Here is a 13,177-nt window from a genome sequence, read left to right as displayed (position 1 = left end):
ACTCATAAGCCCACAAAAAATACACTCATAAATCCTATTGGGGATGGACGAAGTGACTCTTTAAAGCTAATACCTGTGTTGTCTCTTTGTGTGTTGCTATTAAAAATGATATTTTCCCTTAAAATGTCACATTAAAACATTTCAAAAGCAAACTTAAAGAGACTAGAGAGTGCTACTAAGTAGTAATTAGGTTAAATTTCTCTATATTCTTCCACATGGAACATAGATGAAGTGACACATGCGTAAAAAAAAAATCTAGGTGTTTGTACATAAAACATGATCTAATATTTTATATGGGCTAAGTCCACTAAAAAGACTCGCTATGTCAAATTTAGATCCTAATCATATATACACTTTTTTGGCGGTAAGTAAATAAGGACCATTTTTGCTTCTCAAAGACAATATTAGGCTTTCTCTCAATAAATCACACTCTCATATCATATAAATGATTAGAGGCGTTCATTCGGGTGATTGGGTCGGTTTCGGACGGGTGTCATTCAGTTTGATTGCATTTCGGATCGGTTATTTTTCGGCTGTGTGTTACAACAGGTCACACTCGGGTCGAGTCGGTTAGTCACGGTTCGGTTGGAGATTGGTTATTCAAGCTATCGGGTTAGCATCAGTTCGGTGTCGGTTGAAGTTCGTGTCGAGTGTCAATCGGTCTCAGGTTGTCATCGATTACTAATTGGTTCGGTTTTGTCGGGTACAGATCGGATTCGAGTTTTTTTTTTAAATCAAAATTCAGCTACGTATTACTAATTACTATCGATCGAATCAATATCAAATTAAGTAGTTAGTCAATTTTTAATTGATGACAAGATTCCCTTTATTTAAAACAAAATAGTTAAAATGCAAATCAATTAGTAATCATTATTACTTTGTTACTTTTACTTGTTTGACTGAAAATTAAAATTATAAAGTTCTATCAATATTCATCTAATTCGATTAAAAGTAGTTAAATAAACATTAACCATTGATTATTAACTCTAAATATTGGAAACCATGTATTTATAAAATTTAATTTATTAAAATATCTAACACTTTATTAGATTAACAAATTAGATGATTGAATATGAATCTATCATACTTCTATGTTAAAAATTGGTTCAAATTTACAGCAATTCGATCTAAAATTCATTCGGGTTAAGATTCTTCATTTAAGTTATTAAATCGATTTCAAGTTATGTATTTTGAGTTAGCTTAAAATTAAATCTTGTGTTTACATTAAATTTTACATGTTCATAATATTAAATCATCAAATCTGTTTTGAACACAAATACCTCAAACTTTGCTTTTCTATATTCTATATCGACCAAAGTAGTAGTATAATTTAGTAAAAGTAATAGTTACAAAATGAATAAGACAAGGTGAAGACAAAGTCACAAAACCACTATAACCTCCTATAAACTCCACTATAACATCAATGCTTGTCTGGCATGGTGTTCACATTACAACTCAAAACACCACAAACCCCACTATCCCCACCATTAAACTAAATCTAACTCTGCAAATTTCCCCACAAAAACAAACAACAAAATGTGAAGAAATTAATGCTAAAACAAACCTCAAACTCTTCTGAATTGTGGATGGTGTAGCGACAAATAGTTCTAACTTGTAAGTCATTATTCTCTTCCTCTCTCAAATCTCCATTCACGGACTTCAATGTCTCCCATTTTCCACTTTTTCTCGATTACCCACAAATTTGTTCTTTATTTTACTCTATAGTACTGCACTTAACAGTTTTTTTAATACTCCAAGATTAATTAATTAATTAATTAATTAATTACATTTTACTTTAACTAATCCGAATGTTTCTTGACAGTGATCTTTTTTATAGTATTAATTAATTCTGTAATAATTGTGTAATTCCCAGATTTTTGTTGTTGATTGTTGATTATGTGAAGATGTAGTGTTGGGTTTCTTTTTTTTTTTTTCTTGCATTTATTTTTAATATTACTTTTCTCTTTAATTTAATTATCATTTCTGACTTCTAGTTGAAGATTTTCATGTAGACAACAAGTCTTTTTCCATTTTTTTCTTTGACTTCCCTTTCTTGCTTAATTTCCATCTTTTTATTGCTATAATAAAGTGAAAATGACTGACTACTTAGTTTAGTGACGCATAATACCCCTTTTAATAATTTTATTTCTATTTCAGGTAATCAATTTGGTGCTGAAATGAGTTCAGCTACATTTGTGACAATTTGCCGCTGTTGGAGATCCATTTAGAAAATCTCGGGTTTAACTTTTATGGGTTTTTTCTAAAAATTTGATTGTTTTATTAATGGGTTTATTGAGTGATATTGACAGTTTATAGCTGATTAGGTGTTTGATGAATTGATTATTAGAGTTGAGATTAGAGATGGCTCACTTAGGGGGAGTAGCAACTATAGCTCAATTAACTGGTCTTGATGCAGTGAAGTTAATTGGATTGATAGTGAAATCAGCGAATACCGCCCGAATGCATAAGAAGAACTGCAGACAATTTGCTAATCATTTGAAATTGATTGGCAATTTGCTTGAGCAGTTAAAGATCTCGGAGCTCAAGAGGTACCCTGAAACCCGGGAACCTCTTGAGCAGCTTGAGGATGCACTAAGGAGGTCTTATTTTTTGGTTCATAGTTGTCAGGATAAAAGTTATCTTTACTTGCTTGCTATGGGATGGAACATTGTCTATCAATTTAGGAAGGCTCAGAACGAGATTGATCGATATTTGAAGCTTGTGCCGCTTATTACACTTGTCGATAATGCCAGAGTCAGGGTAAAATTACAATCTCAATCATGGTTTTAACTTTATTTTTGTTTGAGTGTGATTTGAATTGTGTTCATCTTTGCAAGAACCGTTGGTATGTTAAAAGTAAATTATGTAGTCTGAACTGATTGTTTGTTGGTTGAGATTGAAACTAGTTGGTACTTGGTTATAATGATTCTTATCCAATGTCAATTTTTGTAAAAAGCAATTTAGATTTGATAAATGGGTTTTTTGGTGATATTTTTGGATTGTTATGATGTTAAAGTGTCCTTTTAGAGTAGAATTTGTTTAATTGATTATTAGGTACGCTATGTGTATGCCCTGCCTAACTCTCACCAGTCCCCACGCTGTGTTTTTGCCTTGTTAGGTTGTCACCTGGTTGAAAAGCTTTGGTATGAAGTTGCGTGTTTATTGCGTCGGAACTCCGTATCCAATTACGAGGATTATTTTTAGCACACAAGTCATCCTATTTTGAAACCTCTTTGGCGACCTCAGACCTTTCGTGCTTATTGTTTCCATCCTATTTCGCAGATGCCCAAACCAACAAAAACAAATTTTTTTTATCTTATCTTCAGTATTCGCTAATTCTAACTACTTTTCTTATGCCATTCGAATTTTATCTTACGCATCTCAAATACTCCTATCTTCCTACTATAATCTATTTTAAAATCCTTACGCATGTAATATAATTAGTGAAATGGCTATTCGATAAAAATCTCATTTTAACCTTTAAGAAACTCCTTGATCACATAAACCCAAGTTGCATTCAATTGTTGTTTAGTATCCCACAATCTTACGCACCTCTACTTGGTTCTTTAGTACTAGGATGGCATTCCAAATACTCCATTCTATTTCAACTAAGTTGAAATCCCCTTGGTTCTAGGGCGTGTTTCCTCAATTCCATCTTAGTGGTTACCATTCATCCATTCATACAATATCATTAGGAAAACATACACCATAATGCTTCCTCCTAAGTCAAGTGTGTTTATCTCATCAAAATTTCTATAATTAGAACATGATTCTAAGTAAATTTCTAATGTAAACTAATAGTGATAGGAAAATCCTTTCGTTCTTTTCTCTCAATTCTTGTCATATGGAGATTAATGAACACCAGGCGAAAATCCTTTTTTTACTACTCAATTAATTGCCTCATCAAATGATTTCATGGTTGACCATCCTGAAATTTCTATAATACTAGTATAGCTTCTCGGTCCGTATACTCTCACTTTTTCCCACAACTTTATGATGTGAAACATTGATTTTGTCTCTCGATAGTTAGAGCGGTCTTGCACATTTGATATTTTAATTGGTATCAATGTGCTTCTCTAATATTTGGGCATCTTGTTTGCCCTCTGATTCTTGTTAAATAAGTCTACTAACTAATTTATCCAACTTTTCGTAGACATCTTTGCAACGCAATAGGTATGTCATATGGACTCACTGCTTTCTTCTATTTCATCTTCTTTATGCCATCTCAGTCTTTGTTTGCTTACCTCTGCTTGACTTACCCTCTGCATACTTGTTCTTTTCTCGTCCCATGATCCATACTTGAACAATGTTCCATTTGTTTCCTTTTGTCTCCTCTGCTAAATGGTCATTGCTTATTTGACACCACATTGAGGCAATGTGGCACACCACTTTGGTTAGATAAGTTGCAATCCTTGCATATTCATCACTACACCTTAGCCTAAGAAGTGCAACGTGTGGCCATAGCGCAAAAATGTGGTTTCAGTTGCGGTTGCAACAACGATTGTGAGACAACTTTGACATTCAGTTTGGGTCATTTTGCGGTTGTCCACTCAAAAATGTTTGAATAGCGTTGCAATATGGTGTTCAAGTAGGGATGGGCATGGGTTGGATTTGGGTTGGGTCCAGCTAGACCTAGATCTAGACCTTTTATTGGACCCAAACCCAGATCCAAATTCATAGGGTCTGATGGATCTAGGGTCTAGATCAGGTTCAAAATGATATTTTGTGTTTTTTTTCTAAAATACTTTAAAAAATAAATTATACCAATTTCGTCCACTCGTATAAAATTATTCAAACATTTTCAACTAACAAGTATTTTTTATTACTTTATACTAATTAAGCGATTATATATATGAAATTTTCCAACATTTCAGTTCTTTTGACGAATTACCAAGTCTTACAATTTTAATGGATAGACACGACGACAACATTTCGAATTACATAAATCGACATAGTTCCAAAATATAACAAAGATCCAAATCAAACAAATAAAATACACATAATAGCTACTGTATGATTTAGAAAAAATAATTCAAAAGGGTCTTTGGGTCCGATCTGTATCTAAAAAATGTGGACCTGGACCCTAAGTTCATGGACCCAGATGCGTCCAAGACCCTTAGAGTCTAAAAATAGATGAATCTAGACCCTTAAATTAGGATCGGAGTGGGTCTAGACCCTTAGGGTCTAAGACTCATGTCCATCCCTAGTTGCGGGTGATATTTTGCGGTATGTGCGTTGCTATGTAGAAATTAGGAAAAGTCTCTAACTAGGCATGGGACCAGCAATGGCAAGCACTCATAGGCGACGCGTAGTTGTTCTAATTTGTTAGTTTTACTTTTTAAAACACATAGTTTATTCCTGTAATCAATTACTTGAAACTTATTAGATTACTTTGTGGAATTAAAATGTCAAAGGCTACTAGCTATCTAAGTGGTTCTTCCAACGCTCAATCTTTAGTTTGTTGATGATAAATTGACAAGTTGCTTGGTTTATCGGAACCTTTACAATTCGATTAATTCAATTTTTTGGTTGCCCACTTAAGTGTGAATCGCTCTATGTATGACTTAACGCTATGCTGCTGTTAAGTGTGCTCTGACTTGAGTAGCGGTTTGATGTGCTGCGTTGCTCATGCTTTATCACTAGTTTATGAAGTCATTCTGAGAAAGTTAAAATTTCAGCCCTTTTGGACAAATTTATTTTGACATTTGTGCTTTGTTTTCTTCCAACTTCATCACCAATTTCGTCTGGTCAGTTATCAATTCTTTGTCAATTCTAATATGAACATAAATAGTTACAGCTAGGTATCGTTGGTTGTGACAGCTAAATGTGCAACTGACTTTCATGTTTACGATACAAATTAATTTAGAGGCGACTGTTATGACAGGAAAAACTGGAAGTCATTGAAATGGATCAGCGTGAATATACTCTAGATGAAGAGGATCAGAAAGTGCAGCAAGTGATTTTGAAACCTGATCCTTGTGAAACTGATGCTGTTGTGTTAAAGAAGACCCTTTCTTGTTCATACCCAAAATGCACCTTTGATGAGGCACTTAGAAAAGAGAATGAAAAACTTCGTATGGAACTTCAACTCTCACAGGCTAATTTGGATGTCAATCAGTGTGAAGTCATCCAGCGCCTGCTTGATGTGACCCAGACTGCTGCTGTGGTCTGTGAAACAGAAAAGAATGCACCAGTTAAAAATTTGAGGACAACCCAGCATTCTTATACTGATGAAAAATACTCATTTGATGGAAACTACTCCCAGAAAAGTAACATTTCCAGGTACATATAAATCATAAGAGTGACATAATCCTCCAGTTCAAATTGTTGCTAGAAATAATCAAAATAAGCTGGAAATTATTTATTACTTTCTCCTAATTTAGATACTTATGTCACCTTAAGCCCAAATCCTTAAGAAATATTAAGGCACGTAACTTACTTATGCTATGCTTAAGTTTCACCTTTCATTTGAAAATTTGAAGCAAGGGGATACGTCTAAAGTCATTTCTATCTCAATGTTGTATTACTTGCAACTTTTTTTTAAAGGTTAGTAAAAACATAGAGAGAAAAATCCGGTTGAAGGGTAGGGGCTCTTTTAAAAACGTACACAAATTAGGCCGTGTGTTTGGACAAGGGCTAACATACATTGAACCGACAGGCGGGCTCCCATGTGGCTTCGCCCATGCTGGGATATATGGCTCCTACAAGTCCTTAATTGGAATAGTGACATTAATATTGCGATATTAATTGATGATTTAAAATTTTCAAAATGTGTGGATCTTATGATTCTGTTTTTTGATCTTTTGATGCAACAATGTTAAAATTCTGTTTCCTGTGCCTTAGTGCTGGTATTAGGTCTCTTATATTATGGCTTTTTAAATACACAGCGTAGTTTTTTTTTCAATGTCAAGTTGATAAGTATGCTATTTGAATGGCAAGGCAGTTTTCAAGTTTCAATTTCAATATGTTATTTAGCATACCATTATGTTATTATTGCACTTGTACAACCGTATACTCTTCAGATTTGGAAGTTGCAAGTGCTTGATGTTTTCCCATTTGTGCAGGACTACTTCTATAGTTTCTTCAGGGCGTGATCTTTTGTCAAAGCAAGGTTCATATCATCAGGATGAGTGGCATACAGATTTGCTCGACTGTTGTTCAGAACCTTGTCTCTGTAAGTATCATGCATACCTCTATTGTTTTTGTATTGTTCGTTATTATGTGTATTGTTAATCATGAAGTAAGATTGATACTTGCATATATCAGCTCTGTCCAAATATAATTAAAGCTTTCAAAGATTTGTAGTCAATTTTTTGGTAACATGTAAACATTTCTTCCGCAGGTCTAAAGACTCTCCTATATCCGTGTGGTACATTGGCTAAAATCTCCACCGTGGCAAATAATAGATACATGTGTAAGTGTCATTGCAACTGTGTTAGATAGAATACTTGAAGTATTTTGTCCCATGGAGCTAGTTTAAGTATATAATCTTATTTTTTGAGGATCTTGCGAGTCATTGACAGTGAATCGTCATTTGTCCAAAATTTAGTCACGCCGTTCGCTCTTCAGTTATATAATAATTAAATATGATGTCAATGCACAAAATATTTTGGTTTTATGCTTCCATGTTAATTTGATAATATTTGTAATAAAATTGTAATCAGCTTTAGTTAAGGTATCGAGGATACAAAGTGTGTTGTTTTTGATGCTTGAATATGCCTACAATTTTTCTATGATTCGCACAATTTTAGAATCCTATAAAAATTTCTGTTATCAATCTGTTATGAACAGCTTCTGCGGAAGCCTGTAACGACTTGGTGGCCTATTCTCTGATACTCTCTTGCTGTTGCTACACTTGTTGTATCAGAGGAAAACTGCGCAAAATGCTGAACATTAATGTAAGTTTTGCTTTGTTCTCATTTGGCTGAAATATAGCTGTAATTTTTACGTCAACCGTATTAATCAAAATAAAACTTCTCTTTTTTAGGTCAGACCATAAACCATTTCGAAAAGCTGAACATGTTTGTCTTGCAGGGAGGCGCCTTTGATGACTTCCTCTCACATTTTATGTGTTGTTGCTGTGCCCTTGTTCAAGAAATGCGTGAAGTTGAGATTCGTGGAGTTCCTGGTAAGCAGGAATACTAACGCTCAACTTTTTATTTTCTCCTCAAATTCTGTTCCTCCCTGAAAATGTGTGACTATGTTACTTTGGAGTTTCCGGTAATAAAACATTTGCAACACGAGGGCTCAAGTTTTACTCCATGTTAGACTTAATATTCTGTGCTATGGTAGAGTGTTCATTTACCTAGTTTCCTCTCTTGTAATGTCGAATTCTCATGTGCGTTACTATGTAGGTCATGGAAAGACGAAAACAAGCCCACCGACGTCTCAATTCATGGAAATGTGAAATAGGGATGATACAATTTGTGGTAGCCTAAAGTACATGCATGTGTAGCTTGAAAGAGAGGCATATATGACCATTTACCTATGTTATATATAGTAGATTTATGTACTTGATAGTGTTATACGACCTAAACTTACTTTGTGTAGAGTTTCTTTTGCTCGATGATATAAACATAAAGGTTTTAAGTTAGAGTATGAAGTTACGAGTATTTGCAAGATTCATTCGTTTTTTGGGGGTTTCCAGTATTTGGATTTATATCGTGTCGAGTCATTTATAGAATGACCTTCGACGTGAATTGGGAATTTGGTGTATTGTTTGATGGAATCGATCTATTTGATAGAAGAAACTAATCAAGGTTGTTTGTTGACAAGGGTGACTACATTTTAATGAGATGTTTGATAGAAAACGTTAGTGTGATACGATTATCTTGTATTTAAGTGCATGTATCGATACCAAGTGAGTTTGTGCTTAAACACTCTAATTTTGAATACCATTGTTTTAGGATATTTTGTTGACATTTGTAGAAACGTTTAGAGACAACAATAGGGTGAATTGTTGTTTGAATAATTTATGTGTTTTTGTCCTATTTTGCGGAATTAAAACTTGAACTTGATACGCAAACATAGAAAGAGACAAACAAATTTTTACGTGGAAACCTTATAGACCTAAATAAAAGGAAAAACCATGAACCCCGGGATCTCAAAACACTTCACTATGTTTTAGGCAATTAGTAACAATTACATAAAACAATCAAACCTAAGCCAACTTGAGTTTCTCTCTAAACTCAATCTCTTTCTCACACTTCCCTAGGAAGCTCAAGCTTCTTCTATGAAGCTTTCTTTTACCCTTAGATTTCCCCAAGTCTAGTTACAAAAATTCTCTCAAAAACCCATTTACAAAGGCCAAAACCTAAGGATAAATAATAATGAGTTGCACAAGAAATATTTCTAAGTTAATTGGCAAATAAGAAGCAATGAATATTTCTTAATACTTCAATTAATAGCCGGTTTAAAAAAATAATCCTATATAAGAAATTTTCACGTAGCTTAGTTTAGAAGAATAACTACCCGCTTCACTCCTTAATCCTCATATAAAGGAGGAATGAGTAAATGTTTTTTGAAGTAATAGAAAAAGGCTATGATTTCTTTACTAATTAAGGCAAATGAATTTTTTTAAATAAAACATAATAAATCATGCCTAATAAAGTGGAGAAAAAATAGGAGAAATTTTCTCCACCACTTTAGTTGGTTGACGGTTATTATAATAATTATAATTAAAATTATTTTACCAATTAAATCTTTAACATAATTATGCAACTAATTAACCTTACCCATACATCAACTAAGAATACTTTCTTCAAAATTCTTTTTCTTAACCCTAAATCTTTTAGACTTGAATCTTAGGAACAATGCACTGTCCCAACTCATCAACAAGCATCGTTAGACTATCAACTTAGGAACAGTAGACCTCTTATTTACACTTTGATATCCTACAGCGATCTTCCTGTCCAACTTCCTTGGATATCTTAGACACTGACAAAGTCTATAAACCAAGCTTTAGGTACTATCAATGATCTTTATCCGGACCGGATATCAACCTGCAACAATCTCTAAAATACACTTGTTTATATTAAGTTTAGTCATCATCAAAACCTAAAAAGGCCAACAACATTTAACCTGTTCCAAGGTGAATTCATATGATTAATGAAGTCTAGATACATGAAACAATACTTTCTAGTTGAAAGAAAGGGGCATGTTCAATATTTTTACATCATTTTACATAAATTTTGGTCAAATAGTTAGCAAATAAAATATTTTATACTAAACAGTGATTAAAAGTTACTTTTATTATGAAATCTCATATATTCAAGAAAAACACATCAATATTTAATAACTTACTAAAATTTCTCAAAAATATTTTTTAAATTGTCATTTTATTATTATCACAAAAATAGTTATAATAATTTAAAATAGTAAATCAAACTCTCTTTTTGTTATATATGATAGTGGTCGATGGCCAACGAGTGTTTTGGGCCCTTTTCACATAAAAAAAGACTTAATTTAATTTATCATACTAAATCTTAGATTTAAATAATTAACATAACCACTTACAAAAATAAAAACTTTACGCAGTAACTTAGAAATTTACTATAATCTTAAGGATAAATTTAAATCTCAAAATAAAGTATAATAACAATATTCTTAATATAACCATACTTAATAAAAAAATAAGTTCATAAAATAACTTTCTACCTTATAAACCAATTTGAAGGCAAACATAAACATATTAATAAAGTTCTAACATAAAAATTCTTAAATATAATAACATTCCTAATGTAACACATAACTCATAAATATACTAGCACTAGTTTATAACATGAATCATACTTAATATCACTAAAATATAATTTTGTACCCAACTTCCTAAACTTGCTCAAAGATTATTAAATTAACATACTAAAAAATACTTAATAACAATATTCTTAATATAACCATACTTAATAAAAAATAAGTTCATAAAATAACTTACTACCTTATAGATTAATTTGAAGGCTAACATAGACATATTAATAAAGTTCTAACTTAAAAATTCTTAAAAATAATAACATTCCTAATGTAACACATAACTCATAAACATATTAGCACTAGTTTAGAACATGAATCATACTTAATATCACTAGAATATAATTTGGCTCCCAACTTTCTAAACTTGTTCAAAGCTTATTAAATTAACATACTAAAAAATACTTTTAGCATACACATACTTAATATAATCTTGATTATAATTTCATTAAAATAACTTGCTACTTAAACATATCAGCATATTTCATACTTTACATATTATAAAGTAAATATAGTGTAAAATTCCACAAAAAGAGTAAGGTAAGAAGCTATACATACTAACACCAAGGATTAGTACTAAGTACTAATCAGGATAATAGTAAAAAATAAGACCCTCCAAAATAGATAATAATGCTCCAAGATAATTAATCCAAAATCCCAAAATAATGATGATCTTTTAAGCTCAAAAAATAATTTAATCCAAACTCCAAAATAATGATACATTAAGTACCCAATAACCCAATAATGCTCCATAATGATAATGATTTAAGCTAAATAAAGAGTGCTCTAAGCTCCATCTTCTTGAATTTCTTCAACTAATAATAAAAGTATTAAGGTAGTAAGATTTTATTAAAGTGAAAATATAAAAAAAAATGTTAGAAAGATTTGATGATGGTGGTGTAAGTGATCTCATGGCTAAGGGGTATTTATAATGGGTTTGGACAACTTTCACTAGTGAAAAAAAAACATATCCTGCTGCTAATCAATTGCTGCGGTTTTTGCTGAACGCAGTTTAAAATAGCATAAAAGAATTCGCAAAAAAAAAAGTTAATCAAATGCTGCGGTTTTTTTGTAGCCCGCAGCACATGTGGAGTATATGCTGCGGTTTTTGGCAGCGCGCAGCAAATAATGATTGTAAAAAAATTAAAAACCCGCGTTTCAACGTTCATTTGCTCAAAACCCTCATATAATTGTTGTATTCTCCTAAAACCCACGACGACGACTTTCTTCTTCTTCAAGTTCTTTAAAAATTTCTTCAAAAATCCACGAAAATCTCTGTAAAAATCTCTTTAAGTTCTTCAAAAATCCAGGACTGCTACTGTAATCTTCTCTTCAATTTCATTCATCATCTTCCAAACCCTACGACTGCTACAGTACGTGTTCTTCAATAACCACCCATTGCACGAATTTCCTTCTCCATCTTTATTTAAGTTCTTCAACCCATCATTATTGCTTTTCCTTCAAAAACCCACAAAATTAGGGCTAAGCTTGTTCTTCTTCAAGGTATAAATTTTTCAATCTTTGTTTAAGTTCTTCAAGAATAGCTTCATTGTATTTTAATAAGGATTTAGTCTTTTTTTATACTAATTTTGATTTTGTTTTTCATTGTAGGTTACATAATCCTATTGTAGAAACAAAATTATCATATCTAATTACCAAGGTATGTATTTTATATTTGAATGTGAATAATTTACTTATGTATGTACTTAAATATTTGAATGTGAATAATTTTAATTAATTAGGATTTTTAGGGTAGATTGAATGTGAATAATTTACTTATGTATATATGTAGTTGTATATTTAAATGTGAATAATTTACTTATGTATGTAGTTGTATATTATTAGTTTCTTATTATTTTGATTTATGTGTATTTGATTAAAGAAAATGGTTTTTTTTGTTCTATATGTTTTGTAATTAAAATATACATAATTTGATTACTTTAAATAATATAAAGGTTATATAGGGTAAAATAGGGTTCATTTGGGTTAGTTATATATGTTAAAAGTTGTGTATTAATTTTATTTTGAATTAATTAATTACACTTAGGATGACAAAAGATCGTTCTTGGATGTATGAAAGCATTAAATCGTCAGAATTTTTTGATGGCGTATTAGAATATTGTAGTATTGCGGTTGAATATCAAGTTAGGATGGGGGGAGTTGGTTTTTATTGCCCATGTGTCACTTATGGCAATGTATGAAAGGTAGATAGTGTTCATATCCTTAGGGAGCACATACTTCGACGTGGGTTTAGGCCTCAATATCATGTTTGGGTTTGACATGATGAGGAGGGAGTTTACAAAGAGAAAAATGTTGTTGAGGATGTCAATAATGTGGTCGATGTCAATGAGGATGTAGTAGACCGTGTTGATGGGTATGAGACAGATGAAGAGAATGTCGATGAGGATGTGGATCGTGTTGATGAGATGAT

The 13,177-nt window shown here is 32.0% G+C and overlaps 1 protein-coding gene across 1 annotated transcript; it reads left to right on the top strand.

The window, feature by feature from the left end:
- Nucleotides 1-1,371: 1,371 nt before the first annotated feature.
- On the top strand, nucleotides 1,372-8,929 carry LOC130820281 (protein MID1-COMPLEMENTING ACTIVITY 1-like). Its single transcript, XM_057685602.1, has 8 exons — nucleotides 1,372-1,614; nucleotides 2,158-2,760; nucleotides 5,885-6,282; nucleotides 7,065-7,174; nucleotides 7,343-7,414; nucleotides 7,792-7,898; nucleotides 8,035-8,128; nucleotides 8,355-8,929. Exons 2-8 carry the CDS (start codon nucleotides 2,362-2,364, stop codon nucleotides 8,405-8,407), a joined length of 1,233 nt encoding a protein of 410 aa, XP_057541585.1. The 5' UTR covers nucleotides 1,372-1,614; nucleotides 2,158-2,361; the 3' UTR covers nucleotides 8,408-8,929.
- The last annotated feature ends 4,248 nt before the right edge of the window (nucleotides 8,930-13,177 follow it).

The sequence above is a fragment of the Amaranthus tricolor genome, chromosome 8, assembly GCF_026212465.1.
Source record: "Amaranthus tricolor cultivar Red isolate AtriRed21 chromosome 8, ASM2621246v1, whole genome shotgun sequence".
NCBI lineage: Eukaryota > Viridiplantae > Streptophyta > Magnoliopsida > Caryophyllales > Amaranthaceae > Amaranthus > Amaranthus tricolor.
Note: the sequence above shows the minus strand (reverse complement) of the source record. Positions and strands in the feature narration are given on the sequence as shown.